Genomic DNA, 22,012 nt, shown 5'->3' on the forward strand with positions numbered 1-22,012 from the left:
TTAGGACTCTTTTACGTACATACAAAAACTAATAAAAATTTTGGGACCGAAAATTTTTATTTCACTTTGTAATTCATACGTTTCATTTTCAATAGGTATCTATTAGAATCCTAAGGCTAAAGTGAATTCTAAACAAGAAAAGACGTATTTAATGACTAAACATTATTAGTGTTTACGACCACAATTTTATCAACTTAAATAAATAAATACTAGTATTAAATTTTTTACTTATTTGCAATATAATTCATGAGAACTCCTTATATTTTAGTACTTTACAATTGATTAAGTTTTTATTTCTTAAACATTTCATTATTTGAACTAAATTAAAACTTATAACATTTAAAACTTTAAAATCAATATTTTTGTCTTATATAAACCTTATTTAAATTATGCTAAACAAGATAAATAAATAAAACAACTGAAAATATTTAAGAAAGTGGCTCACGTTTTTTAAGATTTTTTTTTAAACTTTTCTGATCACTCGATGAATATAATATTTATTTTAACATCAGTTGCTATTTTTAAAATATTTTTTGTTCCTTTTTTATGCAAATTTAAAGTATACAATATATGAGATTCGACAGAGAGAAGATAGCTTCATATATAATTACCTTAAATTGTTTTTTTCATTTTTGTAAGTGAAATTACCGTTCATTTGGTCATCTATCTATCATTTATATCTTCTATACTATATTAAAAGCACGAAAATTCTTAAAATGTTACTTGTACTATTATTTTAAATTTTTAATGATGTTAAATGTTTACTATAATAAACATTACATAAAAATTAAATGGAGAAGATTTTTTTTTATTATAGTTAAATTCTTACGAGAAAAACAGGTAAAAGATAGCCAAGAAAGTAAAAAAAAAAAAAAATCGTCCAAAAAAATAGCTAAAACAATTAAAATTAAGCAGTTTTCTTTTACTAGACTTCTAAAATATATGTAAAGAAAATATAAGTAATTGAAGAGTCACTTTAGAATTAGGATTTTTTAAAATTAATTTTCGGAAGAAAAAATTAAGTAATTGAAGAGTCAATCTAGGATTAGGATATTTTAAACTGATTTTCGGATGCCAAATACAATCTAGAAGTTCTGGATTAGGTTGATTTTTTTTTTGTATAAATAAAAGGTTAGCAATATTGTTATTTTTTTAAACCTTTGCCTTATTTTATTAGCTTTATTTTAAAGGATTTGAAAATAAGAAAAACATAAATATATTTTTTAGTTAGTTTTATTATTATCATTATCATTATTATTATTATTATTATTATTATTATTATTTCAATTGTTCAAAAAATAAATTTATAAAAAGATTATACGTTCTATTTTAATTTAGTTTAATAAATAAGCAATGTTTTTCTTATAAAAAATCAACATACACACAAAACACACATCATTCTTGAAAAAAGACCAAAAATCCACACAATATCAAAATTTACATAATATTTCATAATACTATTTTACCCTTTACCTTAATTATTTAAATGTAGTCGAACTTCCTACCCTAAAATAATTAAGGATATTTTAATAAATTATAATACGATACAACAATCAAATTAAACAATTAAAATGTTACTAAACAACAACGAACGATACAGTCTAGCCAAACATATAGTATCTACCATACAATCCAATAGTATTAAATATAATATATTATGAAACAATGGATAACTAAGAGTATTAATTATTTGTTTAAAGAGTTGCACCAATGTAGATTGAAATATCTGTGTCACGCCCCCCAAAACTGTAACACTAATATTATACTAGGAATATTCTGTTTTTCTAAAAAGAAGTTGTTTCGTAATTAATATTATAGGAAAATCAATAAAAAGAAAAGGAGAAATATTATCAGATCCCTAACACAAATTAGAAGTCTTGCTGTTTTAGTATAAGAAGTCTTGTTGTTTTTAGTATAAATAAATAAATGGAGAGGCAAAGAATATCATTATAGAGAATGATGGCACCACCATTGTGTGTTGATAATTTGATAAATGCTCTGGAAGAATAGACGTGAACAGAAAACCACAGTAAGTACAATGCGCTATCGAATTCGAAAAGAAACAGTTGCAACTAGACAAAAGATACGATACTTTTTTCGTTTCAAAATAAGTGACATTATACATGAAAATCAGTAGGATAGTCTTTAGGATATTTGTGTATTGCATCTCTAATACATCTCTCTTGTTCTTGGAGATTAGGTGTCATTTTTTCATACACATCACTAAACAATTCTGTCAATGCAGGCTTCTCCATTCCTTCTGCTCTTTTAATTGCCTCTAATACCTGAAATATTCATTTCAATTTCACAACTTTTGATTGATAATTTAATGGGGGGCTAATTTTGTGATCCACACCTGATTCTTGACATGTCTGTAGAGTTCAGATTCTTGATCGTCACTCCACCAACCATTTCTGTGAATATGTTTTCTGAATATGGTAATGGGGCATCTGGCTGTTTTCCAGTATTCTATTTCATTTGTTGCACGATACTTTGTGGAATCATCAGAAGTCGAATGGTGTCCGACTCGATACGTCATTGCCTGACATTTTTTCACCAAATATAAGTACAAATTTGTTACCTTTGCATTTCAAAATGTCAATAAACTTTCACCTCAACTAGTATTGGTCTTTCCTCACTAATTGCCATAGTACGAGCTGCACGAACAGCATTATAAACTGCAATAACATCATTCCCATCTACGCGAATACTTCTTATTCCATAACCTAAACCCTTTGACACAATGCCATCACCTGACACAACAATATAGATGAATCACATCAATGTGTCACACTAAAACTCTCATATGAAATGAATGTGAAATTACTTCGAAATTGTTCGTGTACAGGAGTGCTTATGGCCCATCCGTTATTCCGGCATAGGAAGATAACAGGAGCTTCCAAAACAGCTGCAAAGTTCAATCCAGCATGAAAATCTCCCTGCCCACCATTTTACCAACAGTAATTTGTGAAATTACAACGTTAATTATTTCAAAGTGATCATTTATTAACTAATTACCTCACTAGTTGCACCTTCCCCTGTATAAGCAACAGCACAGGCACCAGTTTTATCCATCTTCAAAGAATAAGCCACACCAGCAGCCTGAGATATCTGAGTGCTGAATGTACAGGGGAAAAACAGAGTAATTATAAGTAGTACCTACCACATTAGTATCGCGATTTCTACTAACAAAAATTTAATATCTTACGCCAAAGGTGAAGATATGGTAATAACATTATGTTTATTAGAACCATAATGTACTGGCATTTGCCTCCCTTTCCCTTTATCATCCTTATTCCCAAAACATTGATTTGTGCATTCCTGCACCGTGAAGCCACGCCATAGTAACACCCCTGCCTCTCGATACTGCAATATAAGTTTCAAGTTTATGTACTGACAGTATAAAATCAAACTATATACATGATTAATAAGGTCGATGATCGTTTACTTGAGGTAATACAAAGTCATGTGGAGATAAAGCAGCAGCAGAAGCAATGTTGATAGCTTCTTCACCAAAAGTGGTCATATAAAATGAAATCCTCCCTTGCCTTTGTGCTTCATAAAGGTAAGTGTCCATTGTCTTCAAAGTAACCATGGCACTATACATGTTCACAGCTACTTCTTCCCCTAACTAATTTAATAAAACAGTGTCAAATCGCGGAAATTTGAATTTGAAATACATATATACCACAATTATGATACGTACCGATACATACCTGATCATGTATGGAGTTAGAAATTAGAGATCCATCGTCATTTAGAACTCGATAGCACGGTAATCTCTTTTCAGATGCTTCTGAAATAAACTTCATTTGTGATGTCAATGGGATTTTTCCACCTGGAAAATCCAAATCCTGCATTCATGTTCAATCAAATTATCATATAACAACTAAATTATACTCTATAGAACAAGATTTTAACCTTATATATATATATATATAAACAATCTCCCTAAGTATTTGTTTTAAGAAAATATTAGTAATAAAAAGAGTCGTTTGATTAATTTAACCTTATTTGTATCTTTAATATCTCACGAATAATTCAATCTACCTTCAATGTTTGCTAACTCTATTAATGTATTTTTCCATCGTCAGAATGTTTAAATGAAATTGTTTTCATGAATGCAATTTATATACTTGGTAATTAGGATGTAATGCATATATCTTATTTTATTATAATCTCTAAAATTTTCTATTATATAAAAGATTTCAAAAATTCTCTCTCGGATACCTCACTTCCCTCTCATTGATACATTTCTATCCCTCTCGGATACATCCCTCCCCTATGTATCCACATTTTATTACCTCTCGGATACATACCTTCCCTATGTATCCAAATCTCATGTCCGTCTCTGATACATTCCTCCTCTATCATATACATTTATCCCCTATGTATTCGGATGTCCTATCTCCTCTATGATACATCCCTTGGCTATGTATCTGGATGTCTACTGATATATTCGGAAGTCCAATATTATATCCAAAATTCATAAATTCTAAAAGAGATTTTTGTAATTTTAAAAAGAGTGAAAAAATAAAATAATTAGTTAACAATATGAATTTATGTAAATTATACATTTTAATACTATTTGCCTTAATAGTGGGCTAGGTTGGGTTGGCTTGGACCAAACCTATTTTAACGACTCTCAATTCTTAAGGTTAGAGGTGAAAAAAAGTTTGACATGTGAGAGAATCTCTTTGTGTTAAATGATTTATTATTTAAATAAAAGAACACAAGATTTTCTAATACATTAATTCATATTTCCTGTGTATAAATTAAAAAAAAATTAAAAAATAAGATAAAATTTGTAAAATTTAGGTAAGTGGTCGTAATTAATGTGATTGTTCTTTTTGAAAGGGGTGGGGGATTTTGTGGTTGTTTTAATTAAGTTGGTCGTTCTTTGTTATGACGTGTGAAGGAATAAATGTAGCGGCTTATTGTTATGGAGGCGTTGGGTGCCTCATTAATACTAACTTTACGTGAAGCCATTTGACAACACAAAATTTTGGCAATATTTGGTATAAATCTAAAAAGTTTATAATATTTTTTTAATTTAAATAAATTATTTTTTTAATTAAAAGATTATTATAATTAAAAAGATAAAATAACATAGTATAAAATATATTATTTTATCATCCGGGTTAAATTCTTCGATCAAATTGCTTTTTCCTTTCAAATATTTATGTGACTCTAAATTATTTTATTAAATATAATAAATGAATAAGTCATATTTAACTACATTAAAGTTATGAAGAAAAAAAAAGAAAACTTTTATCCCCACCATTTCAAATATAAATTTACACTTTTAACTTATCCAACATTAATTATTTATTCATCGACTCATAGCAAAAGTATATCAATTAATATAAATATTATAATAAAATATTCATATTAAATAAAGTATATCATTCATTTTGCATGTACTGTTTGGTTCCTTTTTTTCTTTTTTATCCCTTGTGACTTGCTTTTGAAAGGTAGAAACACAATCTTTGGCATGTCATCGAATCACTTCAAACAAAAATAGTATGTAATTTGAAGTCATTCCTAAAGTAAAAATGTATGTAAATTACTAATGGTTTGAACAATGTTCATGCAAATTGAAATAGATGAAAATTTTTAAGTAATTAAATATTTTTTTATTTTAATTTATATGATTTTTTCGTTTTATATTACTTATCTATTTTGTCCTTTACAAATATTCTTTTAACACTTTTTAATATCCTTACAATATGTACAACCCTCTTGTAAAAATTTCATTACTTTTTCACCTTATCGAAAATATGTGCATAATTTGAAAAATAACTTTAATGGAATATTTCTATAAGTTCAGTGACCATTTGAGGAATTGACTATAGTAATTATAAAATTACGGTTGAACGAAAAAGGAGAAGAGAGAGTTCAAACATGCCTGATTTTGATGATCGATATTTTCACTATAATCATCATCACAACTGTATGGATCCGATTTCTGTCCAACTTCCATCGACACAAAATATCTCCGTGCGATAGCGGTGGTAGACTTGCCGGAAAAAGCCATAGATAGCTTTTGCATGACACCGTGATTATTTAACCTTCTTAAAAACCAAGTTGCCATTGAAACTTTTGGATATATACTATATGGTTTAAGTCCTAGTGGTTGAGCTTAAGTTGAAGTATGTAATGTGTAGGTACTTATTATATAGAAGGAAGAATAAACGTGATATCACGAGATAAACGCATGCTTCATATCACAAGAAAAAACGCATGCTTGCTAAGATAAAACAATACTCACCAGTTAATTCCGTGGCTTACTTTACTTTTTCGTCAGTTTCAAGAGAATATTATTTTACGTAATTTTTAATTCTTTAATTTTAACATAATATAATTAAAATTATAAAATTTCAAAGATATTATTGTATTATTATACACCTGTTGAGTTTAAAATCTTTAATCCAGAAGTTTCTTTTACTTTATTGAATTTCTGACTCGATCAAATTAAGAGAAAGCAACCAACATGCATTATGGTGCACTGGTGAGAGTGATTCACCCTTAATCAGAAGTCTCAAGTTTGAAACCTAAACATGAAGAAAAATATATTGAAAGCGTCATTCCCAAATGAATTTTGCAGTGCGCGATTCAAATCTAATTGGAACTTTAATATGCACTTCAAACAACGAATAAAAAAAAATGAAAGCATATAAAATTAATTTAGAATCACTCATCTAGGTCTACTTACTTTCAAAATTATGGAAAATTCACAGAAATATCCAAATACATTGAAAATAATGTAAATTTGTCATTCTTCAATACATTGGACCTCAACTGTCCTTTGACGTTTTTTTTTTCTTCATGATATTCTATATCGACATTAATCTGATTAAAGTTATATTCGTGCAGAAAATTTCATATTAAGTGCAAAGTGTTACTTAACAAATAAATATTTTTTTGTCTTTATTTATTTGTCCATTTTTTATTTGACATACATATTAAGAAAATAACAATTGACACAGTGAGTTTATCATTTTGACTTGACACATCGATTGATTTACTGACCTCAATGCTTATGGATAGGGAAAAATTGATATTTTAAACAAAAAATTTAAATATTTAAAAACTATATGAAAAATACTATACATTATAATTTCATGTATATAAATATGATGAAAAATATATCGTAAAATGTTATTTAAAGTTAATATAGTTTGATTCTAAAATGGAAAGTATGATAATTAATAGGAGATGGGGGTATGTTTATATGCCTTTACTAAGGCAGTTGTAACATGTAATCTTTATTTTATGTTTTCTTTCTTTTTAATTAGTTGTACTTTTTTCGTCTCATTTTATGTGACATTTTTTTTTGGTCACTCTCATAAAAAGTGTCGCATTTTTTTATATGGTAAGTATTTAAATGTATAATTTCTTTTTTACCCTAGTTGGTCCTACTTAATTTTAAAAATAGTACTCTAATACATTTATGAGGAGAGATAAAAGTAAAGTCCGTAGCCTAAAGGGTGAAAAATGTTAACAAAAATTCCAAACGGTATATGAATTTTTTTTTAACCAAAACGACAAAATCGCTTATAAAGTAGCAATTTGTCCGCCGGAGTGATTTGTACAATTTGCTTTTTTAAAAAAAAAAATTCACAACAACTCGCTGCCAAGGCAGCAGTTTTGTAAATCAATTTTTTTTTTTAATAAATCACTGCAAAGGCAGCGATTTTACGTTAATTTTTTTATAAATTTTGAATTAAAAGCGATTTACGGATTATTTCTTTTTCTTTTTAATTTTTAAGTAAATCGCTGCCAATACAGCAATTTACTTTATTTTTTTATTTTTTTTAATTTTTAATTAATCACTGCCAGTGCAGCGTTTTGATTTTTCAAAAATTCCATATACCGTTTTAAAATTTTTGTTAATATTTTTCACCATTCAGGTTACGAACTCGATAAAGTGAATCTACTTTTGAAAGACAATTTGATAAACATTTCAAAGTCATTATTTATTTTTTAAACTCCGTATGCGATTAAATATTACCATATAAAATGAAACGAAAGAAATATTAATTTTCCCTGCAGTTGTAGTAGAATTTTCAACACTATTAACTACTTGGATCTAAAACGTAACATGGGCTCATTTATATCTCTTCCCATTACAAGTCAATCTCACTTTGCTGGCTTTTAAATTTTCCATTCCCTTTTTGCTAGGTCTTGCCTACTATAGCTACAAAACAAATATCAGTGTTCGAATTTACTAACCTAACTCACCTTTAAGGAAATTTTAGGTATTTACTTTATTATGATTTACAAAGGCTAGATAAGGTTTGATATTAGGGAAAAAGGTCAAAAATATCTTTAAATTATGTGAAGAAAATAAAAATATCATACATTTATAGTTTGACTCAAAAATCAATAGATGACAGTTGACAAGGAATTTACCTTCCCTTACTCCAAAAACCTGAAAAGAGAAGTTTGCGGTCGAACTCAAATTTTAAAAAATAAGTCGGGGCCTTTTCATTAATGAGATAGAAGATATTAGAAATTTGATCTTAATTTTACTTGTTCAATTTAAAAAATTAAAATAGCAACAAGGTTAAACTAGTTTAAAAAATCTCTTACTATAATTAATTTAGTATTTATGAAAAAAAGCCTAAAATAACCTCGAAGTATTGAAAATAGTACAAAACTATCCTTCATCCATCTATTGGCTCCTAAAACCCTTTTCACCCACCTATTGGCTCCAAAATACCCTTGTTATCCACCTTTGGGTTCAAAATTGACCACTTATTTAACGATTTCAAATTTAAACTATTTAAATATTTTTTAAAATACTTGGCACTCAACTATTGGATATAATTTAATTTATAAATATTATTTATAAACCAACTCACTACCCACCCATTACTAATTAAGCCCCATCCAATTAATAAATATCAAAATCACCCTAACCACTACTAAATCACGACGAAATTACCGATTCATAAAAATGACATTCAAAATTATTGAGTTCGAATTGAAGCCCCAATTAGATTTAGATTGAGTCGCTTATTTAGGAGGACACTTTCAATAGGATTTTATTTCAAGCTTGAATTTGAAATTTATGATTAAAGGTAAAGAAGTAGCACCTCTCAAATTAATTCATGCACTTTTAAATGTAATTTTATACATATTTATTATTTGTTTTAAACATAAAAATTTTAATATATTCTTTTTTAAAAAAGTTATCTATTAAGTAACATCACATAATTGAGGCGAATAAATAATTAAGATGAACATAGTCAGAATTTTAAGCTTATCGCTAATTTTTATTTAGACAATTGAATTATAATTTTTATTGAGGATTTGAGTGTATTGATAATGTAATTCTATAGACATTTTCACCTCAAATTTTTAGAAACACTCCTTTGTAGTAGTTTTCTTGTTGTGCATTAATAATGGAGCGGATTTATTAATTGGGGGTGGTTTGATTAGTAATGGGTGGATAGTAGATTTGTTAATAAATTATATTAATAAGTTAAATTATAACAAATAATTGAGCGTGTATATAAAAGAATATTTAAATAGTTTAAATTTAAAATCGTTAAATAAGTGGTTAATTTTGAACTCAAAGGTGGATGAGAAGGATATTTTGGAGTCAATAGGTGGATGAGAAGGGTATTTTGGAGCCAATAGGTGGATGGAGGGTAATTTTGTACCATTTCTGATACTTCAAAGGTATTTTAGGCCCTTTTCCGTGGTATTTTTATTAAGGTGCATAAAGTAAAAGAATGATAACTGATTTAAGACAAATGGAGTAAGTTTTTCCCCTATAATATGGATAATATTAATTTTCCCTGTAATCTTGATATATAATAAAATAGGAATAATTGTATATAATGACAAATTAATAATATAAAATAAATATAGTAGCTATCGTTTGATTTATTTGTGTTCCATAGCAAACTGTTTGTCATCCCTCTCTCCCTCATATTCTCATTCGCCACTCTCTCTCGCTCGCTCGCTTCCTTAGCTCGCCTTTCTCGCTTCCTTCACTCGCCTTTCTCGCTTTATACAATAGAATTGTATAAATTGTGTTTCTAATTGTATAAAACGAGAGAAAATTGTATATACACATGCCAATACATATATCTCTGTCTTATACACTTATAATTATACAATAAAAGTACATTCCTGCCCAAGTCTCTTTTGTCTTTCTCTTTTTCTTGTTTTATACAAATTCAAATTGTATATGATTTCTCTCTTTCTCGTTTTATACAATTCGATTCATTGTATATTCCCTGCCCAAGTCTCTTTTACCTTTTCCCTTTCTCGTTTTATACAAATTCAAATTGTATATAATCGTCATATACACTTATAATTGTACAATTCGTTTTATATACTTCATTTTATACAATTCTCTGTCCAAATATCTTTCTCTTTCTCGTTTTATACAATTCGCTTCAATTATATATGTATAGCGAGTTATACATATATATGTTTGCTATGGAGCGTAATTATGCAAACTTTGTTATAACATACAAATATGAATTTTATATTTGCTATATGTGAAAGTTGCCCGATAAAATATGTACTTTATTTATTAATCCTTAAAATTATATTATGATAATTATGAATAAGTAAAAGATAAAGATAGAAAAGTATAGAAATTAAGACAAATGAAGTAAGAGTAAGAGTAAAGACTATAATATGGATATACAATAAAACATGCACTTCATTTATCAATTTTTGGGAAATACTGAAGATTAGTAGATAAATAAAATGAATAGAAAAAATAAAGATAGAAAAGTATGGAAATTAAGTTGGCCAAACCCACAACCACCTTATCGGAAACATTTATTACGAGTAATACGGAAAATTTATGTTCCCTCATTTTTTTTTCAAATAAAAAGCTGTGTTTTTTTTTTTAAAAAAAAGTGATTTATCATACAATTAAGTGGATATTATTGATATTTTTTTTATTTTATCTACCCTAATAATTTTTCAAGATTTTATTAAGGATAAGTAAATTTTACTTTTAAAAAATAAAGTAATTTTATGGGATGTGCCTAAATTAAAAATACCAACTTATTTTAAAACTGAGAAAATAATAAGAATGGTTCAGTGGAAAAGGTTGTCTCTTATCCGACATAACTTTTCACTCAGATTTTTGTTAGGTTAGGAGATATTATTGGGTGGACAATGGATTGATTTATTCGATTTATTAATTTAGAGATGTTAAATTATTAAAATAGTGACTTTCACATTATTAGTTATCGATAATAAATGATTTTGACTTTTGAGTATCGATTTAATGACAAAATATATTATCACCTGAAAAATGTCATTATTATCCCTTGCAATCTGACATTAATCTAACCTGCAAGAAAGTTTTGATTCCTCTATCTTTTCTTTTTCAAATATTTACCCATGCAAGGGTCAAATAAATACACACATTTCATTCTTTTCCTAATATATAAATACCTATAAAATTAGAAGAAAAAAAAATACTCCACAATCAGTGAGAAGCTACCTTCTGTAAAATTAGAAGATGTTTCAACCATGAAAATTGTCCTATGTACTAGGATTTTTGAGAGTGATTTAATTTGGAGGAAAATATTTTCTTGATTTTCTCATATTTGATTGGCCAAAAAAATTTGAAAATATTTTCTCGGGGATAACAAACTTCTTAAGAATGAGAAAACTTATTTTTCTAATTAAAAAGGTGGGATAAAAGCATTATAAGGTAGGCGACCCGAATTTATATATCCAAAATTATAATTTAAAATTGATGTTAGTTCAATAAGGGAATCGTGCTAGATTTCAGAAATACCTAGCACCTTGCCCTTAATTTAAAGAATTTCTTATTAATCAAATTTTTTCGCCAAAGGAATTTGCTAAATATTTCAGAAAATTTGGTCAGAAATTTTAAAAGTTAATGATATTTTTTTAATTTAAAATGAACTAATCTTTTTTTTTTAATTAAATGGTATTAAAGTTAAAAGGATAAAAATGTTTAAAAAGGTAAAATAACATATGTACAATATCATTCTGGCCAAATTCCGGCCAAAAGGATTTGCTAAATGGTCAGAAAATTTAGCCAAAATTTGATTATAAATTTAAAAAGTTTATGATACTTTCTTATTTTAAAATAAACTGACTTTTTTCATTTGTAATTGAATAGTACTAAAGTTAAAAGGAAAAATAATTAAAAAGGTAAAATTACATAGGTACAATATCAATCTAGCGAATTCTGGCCAAAAGGATTTGCTAAATGGCCATCAAATTTGGCCAGAAAATTTGGCCAGAATTTTTAAGGCCAAAGTAGGCCAAAACAGATAAATTCATTGTAAGTCTTTCGCGTCTTCCTTATGTGTGATGCATGTGCCCTATTCAAATAGACTATTTTCGTCGTTTGGTAGCATTCAAATGATTTATCTTGAAAATAAAATTTCAAGTTTATAATTTTTTTTATTTTAAAAAGAGTGATCTTTTTTTTAATTAATGATGTTAAAGTTAAAAGGATAAAAATGTTTAAAAAGGAAAAATAACATAGGTACAATAATTCTGGCTAAAGAGATTTGATAAATGGTCAGACAATTTGGCTTGGCCAGAAATTTAAAAAGTTAATGATATTTTTTTAATTTAAAATAAATTATTTTTTTTTATTTTTAATTAAATGATATTAAAGTTTAAAGGATAAAAATATTTAAAAAAATAAAATAACATAGGTATAATATCATTATAGCCGAACTCTGGTCTAAAGGATTTGCTAAATCCAGAAAATCTGGCCAAAAATTTAAAAGGCTTATGATACTTTTTTTTACTTTAATATAAATTGATCTTTTTATTCATTTTAATTAAATAGTATTAAAGTTAAGAGGATAAAAATATTTTAAAAGGTAAAATAACATAGGTACAATATCATTTTGGTCGAATTCTAGCCAAAAGGATTTGCTAAATGACCAGATAATTTGGTCAGAATTTGGCGAGAATTTTAAATGATATTTTCTTATTTTAAAATAAACTGATTTTTTTTTCATTTTTAATTAAATGATATTAAAGTTAAAAGGATAAAAATGTCTAAAAATGTAAAATAACACAGGTACAATATCATTCTGGCCGAATTCTGGCCAAAGAATTTGCTAAATGGCTAAAAATTTTTGCTAGAATTTGGCCAAAAATTTAAAAAGTTTATGATATTTTTTTATTCTAAAATAAACTCATCTTTTTTATTCATTTTAATTAAATTGTATTAAAGTTAAAAGGATAAAAATATTTGAAAAGGTAAAATAACATAGGTACAATATCATTCTGGCCAAATTTTGGCCAAAAAACAAAAAATTTGGCTAGAATTTTGCCAGAATTTTAAAAAGTTCATTTAAATTTTAAAATAATCTAATTCTTTTATTTTTAGTTAAATGATATTAAAGCTAAAAGGATAAAAATATTTGAAAAAAATAAAATAACATAAATATAATATTATTTGGACCGAATTTTGACCAAATTTTTTGACGCAAAAAGGATTTTTTCTTAAAGAAGATGGTGACTTGAAAGATGAAAATTTAATTACTCTCACTTTATTTTCAAAATTGTAACATCAATTAGAAATCCCTCCAAACTTCTTTAAATCAGAGTGTAACAAACTAACAATAAATAAGAGTCGTCCTATCTTAGGTGTAAGGCAGTTGGTTATACTATTAATCCCAACCCTACTTCTTTGGTAATACTGCCAATAGCAAAATAGTTTACTAGTGGTGTAAACATATGTGGGTGTTTATGTATTTTAATATTAAAAAATAAAATTATTAAATCCTTATGTTAGTGGGTATAAGTTGATAAGAATGTGATCATTACCTTGATGCAACTCTTGTAACCACTATTTCTTTGATCTTTACCGCTAATTTCACCTATTATTTTATCTCTTTATTTTTATAAGTAGTCAAAACGAGAGGAGACATAAAAACATATTTTAAGTCTTCAACTATATTCACTATACAAAAGAGAGTATTTATATGTTGAATGAAGGTGTTCTTTTTGAAGTTTTGGACTCTTCAACTAATTTGGAGATGCTTGAGTTGTACACGTTGTTGAACTGTTGTATTCTGATGGGGACGAGTCAAAAGTAATATTGTTGGATCGGTCCTAAAAAATTGTTTATACATTATTATTCATTTTCTTTCAACTCTAATTTATTTAGGTCCAAAGTAGAGATTAGTTACTAAATTAGCTGGAAATGAAGAAGAATGAGGAAAAACTCAAATAGTTATCTTGTTCTCTTAATTGAATTGCAATTAAACTCGGCCCAATATATATCTATTTTATTCAAACGATTGAGTCGAATACAACAAAAATTATATTGCATATACTTGATAAATCATGCACTCAACCCCATCCCAATATGGTATAGCAGAGAGTCACACAAAATTTCTATGTCTAGCGAAAAGCAGGGGCAAATAGCCTATACAGGCACATCAAAAGGATACTCTTTTGGGTATCTTCTAATACTATCTCTAATAAACCTCTCTTGTTCTTGCAAATTTGATGGAATTTTATCATAAACATCACCAAATAAGTCTTTCAATGGAGGTTTCTCCACTTTCTCTGCAGTTTGGATTGCTTCCACTACCTAAGATATCAAAAAACAGGACAAAAACAATCATATTAAAATTTTTTTTGGCAGTTTTAGTACAAAATAACGCGATGTTGGTTGAATCTTTAACCTGTTTTCTGATGTTTCCGCGGAGTTCAGTTTCATTTTGATCATCCCACCAGTCATTTCTCTGAATCCATTTTCTAAATCTGGTTATGGGGTTTTTTTCTGTTCTCCATTGCTCTATTTCCTTTACACAACGATACTTTGTTGAATCATCAGATGTTGAATGGTGACTTACTCTATATGTCATGGCCTGTAGAGTGTTATGAAGTAATTCTAAGTTAAAACCTTTTTTGTTCATTTTCACCCTTGCTGCTCGAATAAGTAGGTAGTTTAGACAAATACAACTACTAAATACATGTCGTCTTACAGGGTTTTAAGACGACAGGTAAAATATGAACAAGAGGTAGTAACAGAGGAGTTAAATTTCACCTCAACTAATATTGGTCTTTGTTCCTTTATTGCCATTTGACGTGCAGCACGAATAGCACTGTAAACTGCTAGAGCATCATTGCCATCAACGCGAATGCTTCTGATTCCATATGCTTGCCCCTTAATAGCAATTCCATCACCTGAAATTGAAATGAATACGAGATATTTCAATATTTTGCGTTGTTGTAAAGACATAAATTGAATTAACAAGTTTAGTATTTACTTCGAAATTGTTCTGTTACAGGAGTGCTAATGGCCCATCCATTGTTGCGGCAAAGAAAAATGACAGGGGATTCCATTACTGCTGCGAAATTTAAACCAGCATGGAAATCACCCTGCAAATTGAAAGAAGTTAAAAGGATTCATTAATTCCATCTAATGAAGAAACTCGTGGTAATAATAGCGTTAGATATCTCATATCGTATTTGTTAAGTGACCATATGAGAAATTAAAATGTGTGTGATTTTATCACCTCACTAGTGCTACCATCACCAAAATAAACCACAACACAAGCTTCCTTTTTATCCATTTTCAGAGAGTATGCCACACCAGCAGCCTGTGGAAGCTGTGTGCTGAAACCAACCAAAAAAAATGAAATTTGCAGCTGTGAATCGCGCGAGATTCTAAATGTGATACTTGGAAAATTAGGGAAAAGGATTTGAAAAAATCATACGCGAGAGGAGAGGAAACAGTGAAGTAATTGAGCTTATTAGAACCATAATGTATAGGCATTTGCCTGCCTTTTCCATAATCATTTTTATTTCCGAATAATTGGTCTGCAAATTCTTCAAGAGTGAAACCGCGCCATAGAAGAACTCCTGGTTCCCTATACTGCAATACACATAGCCAGAAATTTCAATCTTTTTATATGTTCCGCGCCATTGAATGATATTTTTGATTGAAAGGACTAAACTGTTTGACAAAAGAGTCAAAATCAGCACCATACTGATTATTTGCCACTTTATGAAAACGAGTATGTGAACATAATATTTTTTAAATTAAACATCGAGATGAAATAAGTCATGGGACCAGCAAACAGAACTAAGATGTTCTTGTTCTGAATATAAACTACTCTCAAGTAAGGCTGATCTTTCACAAGAACTCGTATCGATTAGAATTAGGAAGACAAAAATTCACAAAGTACCTGAGGCAACACAATGTCATCTGAAGTGAGTGCAGCAGCAGAAGCTATGTTAATAGCTTCTTCTCCAGTACTTGTTAAGTAGAAAGATAACCTCCCCTGCCTTTGTGCTTCATAAAAAATTGTGTCCATTATTTGAAGAGCTACCATAGTTGAATACATATTTACTGCTAGTCCTTTCTTCACCTAACATAATTCGATCTACAATGTTAATATTGACAATTTTACAGATTATTAATCGTTCCACCATCTACTTGAACAAGTGTTACATTGTATTTGATAGTTTAGAGTTCTAAGAATAGTTCGAATATAACAAATTTGAATTGACGAAAAATTAAATATGTTGAGTCGTATACCTGCTCAAATATACTGCCTGGAATTAGATCGCCATCATCATCAAGGACTCGATAGCAAGGTAGCCTTTTTTCAAATGACTCTGAGATGAACTTCATTCGAGTTGTGATTGGAATCCTTCCTCCAGGGAAATTCAAGGTTTGCTGATTCAATAGTAAGAGTTCGTTTGAGTTAGCTGATTAAAAATAGTTATGCGAAAATGGGGACCACTATCTGAGCTTTAAGTATTAGTCCTCAATGATCGATAGTGTAAGTATTAATGTGTTGAGAATACTTTTAGCCAAGTAATTTTGAGGAAGTAAAAAGGTTTTTTCTATAAAAAGTGCTTAGTTTAGAAAATTAAGGTGTTGTTTTAAGGAATAAATAAGCTTTTTTGAATAGTAGCATAAATTCATTTTCAAAAGCTGAAAATCTAATTTTTCTTTTTCAAAAATATTTTGAAACTTGTCCTAGCAAAAATTAGTTTTAATATTGATAAAAGCATTTCTGGAAATGATTAGCCAAAATAATATTTAATGTCCAAAAGCATGCACTTGGGATTTTTTTTATTTATTTTTTTTAAATAAGCAAATTGGAAACTTCGGCAAACAAGCTTGGTGATGCTAAACACTTTTTGTTGAAAAGTACAGAAATATTTTTGAATTTATTTAGGAGTTATATAATTTAAGAGTACTTTTTACATAAAAATGACGAATACTAAAAATAAAATAAAGATAATATAAGATATTAGAAAATTTTCAAAAGATATAAAAGATGATTATGTAAAACTTGATGAATCGATGTCAAATGACAAGTTAGGGATAGCCTGTTTAAAATTTTTTGCCGAGTTTCTCTTTTATCCGTCTCTTAAAAATAGTAATTAAAATTTTTTTAAATTATTTTTCCCTCACTTTTGTCTTAAGATACAATCTCTTTTCATTAAATATTAATATTTTAAAGTGTTTGTAATCTTCCAAAACAATTACTACTACGAATAAATAAAATAAATAAATATTTTTTTCTTAAAGTTATATAATAATAATAATTTGATACAATTATTTTTAAAAGTCACCATAAATAATACGTGAAATTGAAATGCGAAATATAGTTAGGCGTCAAAACCACACAAATAATTCACTACATAATTGAAAGAGACAAAATACTTCGTTTGTGGAATTAAATAAACGAGTAAATTTGTGTCATGTAGCAAATCACATCACTGAATAATAGTTTTGCCTTGTCATAATCCATTATTTAATGTTAAGGAAAACAGTAAAGAATGTAGCTTACACTCTTGTACAATAATTTCTACTTAATCATCACAATTTTTTTAATATTTTAAATTTATCTTAAAGATTTGTGTGAAGACATGTAATATCAATACTATAAATTATTTGCTTAATACTTTATGTAGCCATTGATGTTATCAAGTGCACCTAAGTCCCTCCTGTTAGTTTCATTTTATATGCTATAAAATAATATTAATAATTCCAAAACTAATTGGAATTGGTTATTTTTGGCTTTCATATTATAGCATATTTATAATCACATACAATTTTGAAAAGAAATAAATTCTTTAAACATGAAAATTGTGGGTTAAATATGTAATTACAACATATCAAAAGTAATTTTAATATTTGGTGGTAACTTGTCATGTCACTATAACTCTTTTAAGAGAATCCAAATATAAATGTGTGGTAGATATTTTTGGCATAATCTATAAATAAACATTTGGATTTGATTTAAAATTTATAAATAAATATTTTGATTTTGAATATGGATATTTAAGCATTTTAATTTGTTTTTATTGTGTTAATTAAATACTTCAACTAACAAATTGATCATCTAGACGCGCAACTCTAAAATTTATGCCACATTATTAGTATTGGATATTCACAAGATACAATGAAAACAAGTTGGAGTATTTGGTTATTAGGTGTGTCAATATCATGTCTCGGCAACACTGACGAGAGGGTTGGTGTGTGTTGGGTCAATTGTCATGGCTTTCTTATCATAAATAGGTTTTCCTCTTAGAAAAAAAAATTAGTAGTGGCTAGTCCTTTTCTAGTAGGAAAATATTTAGGATTCTATAAAAAGAGGTTTGGTCCTTCAAACTTAATTAGCATTCACAATGTAGTCCTAGGGGCTTTGGGAATTACGGTGAGGGAGAGAATTTGTGGGACACAAGTGATATGTTATCAGTTGTATGAACCTTCTTGTTTTCCGAGTGAATTTGTTGAGGTTATTTCTCTCTATATACTAGATTGTTCATCCTCATTGTGAATGTAAATCGATTCATTGAACCACACTAAATTTTTGTGTATTATGATATATTTCTTGTTTGTCTTCTACACATGGTCGAATGACTCCTAATTATTTCAATCATAACAGTGTGGCCAGTCATTATCGAACAATCGAGCCTGTGTGATAGAGTTAATTAAGATGTCTTTTGGCATAATGCTAAGCAATTATCTGATAAGTGAGAGTATTAGATTCAAGATCATAGATTGGATTTCAAATGGCTACATGTTGTATGAAACAGGTGTTAGAAAGGGGGATTGTCAGGTAATATCTGCCTATGGCAGGGCCCACAAGAAGAGTAAGATAGTCCGAATGAAAGTCATGATTCAACATAACACTTACATGATAGACTTAATTAAGAAATAAAATTACGTGTGAGATCTTACCTGATCATCTTCATTATAGTTATCAAGTTGCAGCTCTCCAGCTTTAATGGACTCAAAACATCTCTGCTGTATGGAAATGACTGCATACTTTCTGGTGTAATATTGTAGAGAATGAGTTAAGCTTCTTGATTTTGAAAACAACATCTTCATTAGTATTATTGAGACAATTCTTTTGAAGAAGAAGCTTCAAGCTTGAGAGGAGAAAATTGCAAGGGGTTAAGCCCCAAGTGTATATGTACAAGTTTATGTTGCATTTAAATATTAATATATCCTTCATATTTTAATATATTCGAATATATTTTGATTTGAAATGAAATTTAAAAAAAACAACAGTTTAAAGCATAAATACATAAAAATATTATTCAATTTTATTATTTTAACTAGGTCATCGTATATATTAGGAATGATGTCACTTTGCCTCGGCTGTAATTATTATAATAAAATATTAAATTTATTTGATATTTATTTTATAAAATATTAATTCAGTTTATATATGTATATGATTTACTTGTTTATAGGGATCCGAAAATTCCAATATATATTCCACCCAACATGAAATCTGTAACTTCTGGACCCTTTTTGAAACAATAATTTGCTTTTATTTGAAAGCAGAAAACATGTGTTGAAAAAATATTTGGGATAACGAGGCGTATGGGTTATCAATTATCATTCATGTCATGTACTCAGCAGGTTTATTTTACTCGTTTATTATAGTAAAAAGAATTTTTTTATTTATTTTATTGTTTTAATATTATTTATTTATTTATCAAATCATTTCTAAAATCTAAAATGGGATGTCAATTGCAAATTTGCAATATAACACTAATATCAATTATTGCAGTTATTTAAAAAAGTCAATAAAAAGGATCTCGAGACTATCTACAGATCTTATCCGTCGCTTTTTAAAAATCAAAATCGATTGATGCACAATACGTCAATTTGGCATCGATTTATCAATCTTGGCCCTTGATTTTGGCCCAATTTATGAGTAGGTTTCAAAGTTGGGCTTGGAATCACTGGGTTCACTTAGTTAATGAGCCCAATCTCAATTAATTGATTAATTATGCAACTTCTATGTAGGCTGACCCAATTCCTTATCAAGATGGCAAAGCCCAATTTCATCTTCTTTTTAGAAAAATTACATAAATTAATACATTTTAAAAAATAATTACTGATTTTAGCGACACTTTTTGTTTATTACCATTTATAGCAATATTGTAATAAATGTGTATTAAAAGTGAATTATATATTCAATATAATATTAAAATGTGTAATAAATGTATTATCCATCATTAAAACTTGTATTATATGTGAATAATAAAAAAAATTTGTAATATGTATTATTTATAAAGTGGTCAAGTGAAAAAAAAATATTATTACTATAAATGGTAAATATTTTTTTTATTATAGTATATTTATGTAAATTTCCCTTTCTTTTTAACAATGAATTATCCAAATTTTCTTAAAACAGATAGATACAAATTAAATAGTAATGTCCAAATATGATATCTCGTATATATTTTGCATTTGTTTTTCTCCTCCCACCAGATAGTTTATTCATATGGTGACAATTTTGCGAATGCTGTTAATATCATGTCCATAATCATATGAGAACCGATTATTTTTTTAATTAAGTTAAATAAATTAAAAGAAATTAATTGAAATTAAAATAAAAGAACTAACATTATATAATTCTCACCTATTTAAAAATATTTGGGTGCAAACCTTATTTGATCTCCTTATTATGTCTGCCACATACTTCTTGACGTAGCAAAGCCGCAAAAAAATTCAAATCATTTTAATAAGAAAAGAAATAATTGCAAGCAATCAATTATAGTTCTTAAAAGAAACATATAGTATTTGAGACACTAGTTATTGGTAATAATATTAAATGTATTTTTAAACGTGACGTGTGTTAGGTATTCTAAAAATATTTATGTTCAGATCTTAAATTTGAAAAAAATAAGTTTAAAGTAAAGACTAATTGAAGTAGTAAAATTAAATAATTCATAAATAATATTTCACATTAATTATATTTTCTCCGTCTTTCTATACGTATCGTAATTATAATTCACCTCATTCCATCCCCTTCACTCGGTACTCCAACCTCCCATATTTGTTGATTATTTAAAAATGCTTTTACGATAATATATTATGTTTCCATACCAAAATAAATTAAAGAAAGTTACATTTGTTCTCTTACGAATTCATTTTTTTTAAAAAAATCCTAAAATCATATATGGAAAACATTTTTCATAAAGAACACACTACATATAAGCTATGTTTGTTCATTTTTGTTGTATGGACTTTTATATAAAGAATACATACTTGATTGAAGCAGAATCTTTTAGAAAGACAAAAGACTCTTTTTATTGTAATAAATATCTCATGATGAGTCATGACATTTAACTATAAGAAATATATTAAAAATTAAAAGATTAATACAAGAAAAATATAGTTTAAAGACTAAAAGGGTAACGCATATTATACAATTATTTTATAATATTTTATTATAAAATTAATTATAGTATATAAAATTTATAAATTTTGAAATCGTACGTCCGTTAATAAGTGTATTATTATTTTTTTGAAAAAAAGATAAGGCGTGCATTTGAGGTCTATGAAAAAAGACAGGAAAATGCATAAGTACCCCTCAATCAATGCTCGAATTTTTAGAGACATACTTATACCATACTAAGGTCCTATTATCCCATTAACTTATTTTATAAGTAATTTTCTATCCCTTTGACCTATGTGATACTAGCTTGAAAAAAAGTCAATCAATATTGAGCCCACAAGATAGTTCCACGT

The 22,012-nt window shown here is 27.6% G+C and overlaps 2 protein-coding genes across 4 annotated transcripts; both read right to left on the reverse strand.

Moving 5' to 3' along the window:
* Positions 1 to 1,947: 1,947 nt before the first annotated feature.
* Positions 1,948 to 6,219, reverse strand: LOC107021536 (2-oxoisovalerate dehydrogenase subunit alpha 1, mitochondrial-like). Of its 3 annotated transcripts, none has more exons than XM_015222217.2 (9): positions 5,909 to 6,219; positions 3,717 to 3,854; positions 3,449 to 3,631; positions 3,209 to 3,366; positions 3,019 to 3,118; positions 2,828 to 2,939; positions 2,614 to 2,753; positions 2,357 to 2,542; positions 1,948 to 2,278 (listed from the first exon to the last, which is right to left on the reverse strand). In XM_015222217.2, the coding sequence occupies exons 1-9, from the start codon at positions 6,092 to 6,094 to the stop codon at positions 2,237 to 2,239; spliced, it is 1,245 nt and encodes a 414-aa protein (XP_015077703.1). In that variant the 5' UTR covers positions 6,095 to 6,219; the 3' UTR covers positions 1,948 to 2,236. The 3 variants fall into 3 exon arrangements, with proteins under 3 accessions (XP_015077703.1, XP_015077702.1, XP_015077704.1); XM_015222216.2 differs by having other exon boundaries at positions 1,951 to 2,285; positions 5,909 to 6,215; XM_015222218.2 differs by lacking the exon at positions 5,909 to 6,219 and having other exon boundaries at positions 1,951 to 2,285; positions 3,707 to 3,848.
* Positions 6,220 to 14,252: 8,033 nt separating this feature from the next.
* On the reverse strand, positions 14,253 to 19,412 carry LOC107022766 (2-oxoisovalerate dehydrogenase subunit alpha 1, mitochondrial-like). The gene is made up of 9 exons (XM_015223359.2): positions 19,202 to 19,412; positions 16,538 to 16,678; positions 16,185 to 16,367; positions 15,714 to 15,871; positions 15,513 to 15,612; positions 15,264 to 15,375; positions 15,041 to 15,180; positions 14,676 to 14,861; positions 14,253 to 14,581 (listed from the first exon to the last, which is right to left on the reverse strand). The coding sequence occupies exons 1-9, from the start codon at positions 19,349 to 19,351 to the stop codon at positions 14,414 to 14,416; spliced, it is 1,338 nt and encodes a 445-aa protein (XP_015078845.1). The 5' UTR covers positions 19,352 to 19,412; the 3' UTR covers positions 14,253 to 14,413.
* Between the last annotated feature and the right edge of the window lie 2,600 nt (positions 19,413 to 22,012).

Source organism: Solanum pennellii, chromosome 6, assembly GCF_001406875.1.
Source record: "Solanum pennellii chromosome 6, SPENNV200".
Taxonomy (NCBI): domain Eukaryota; kingdom Viridiplantae; phylum Streptophyta; class Magnoliopsida; order Solanales; family Solanaceae; genus Solanum; species Solanum pennellii.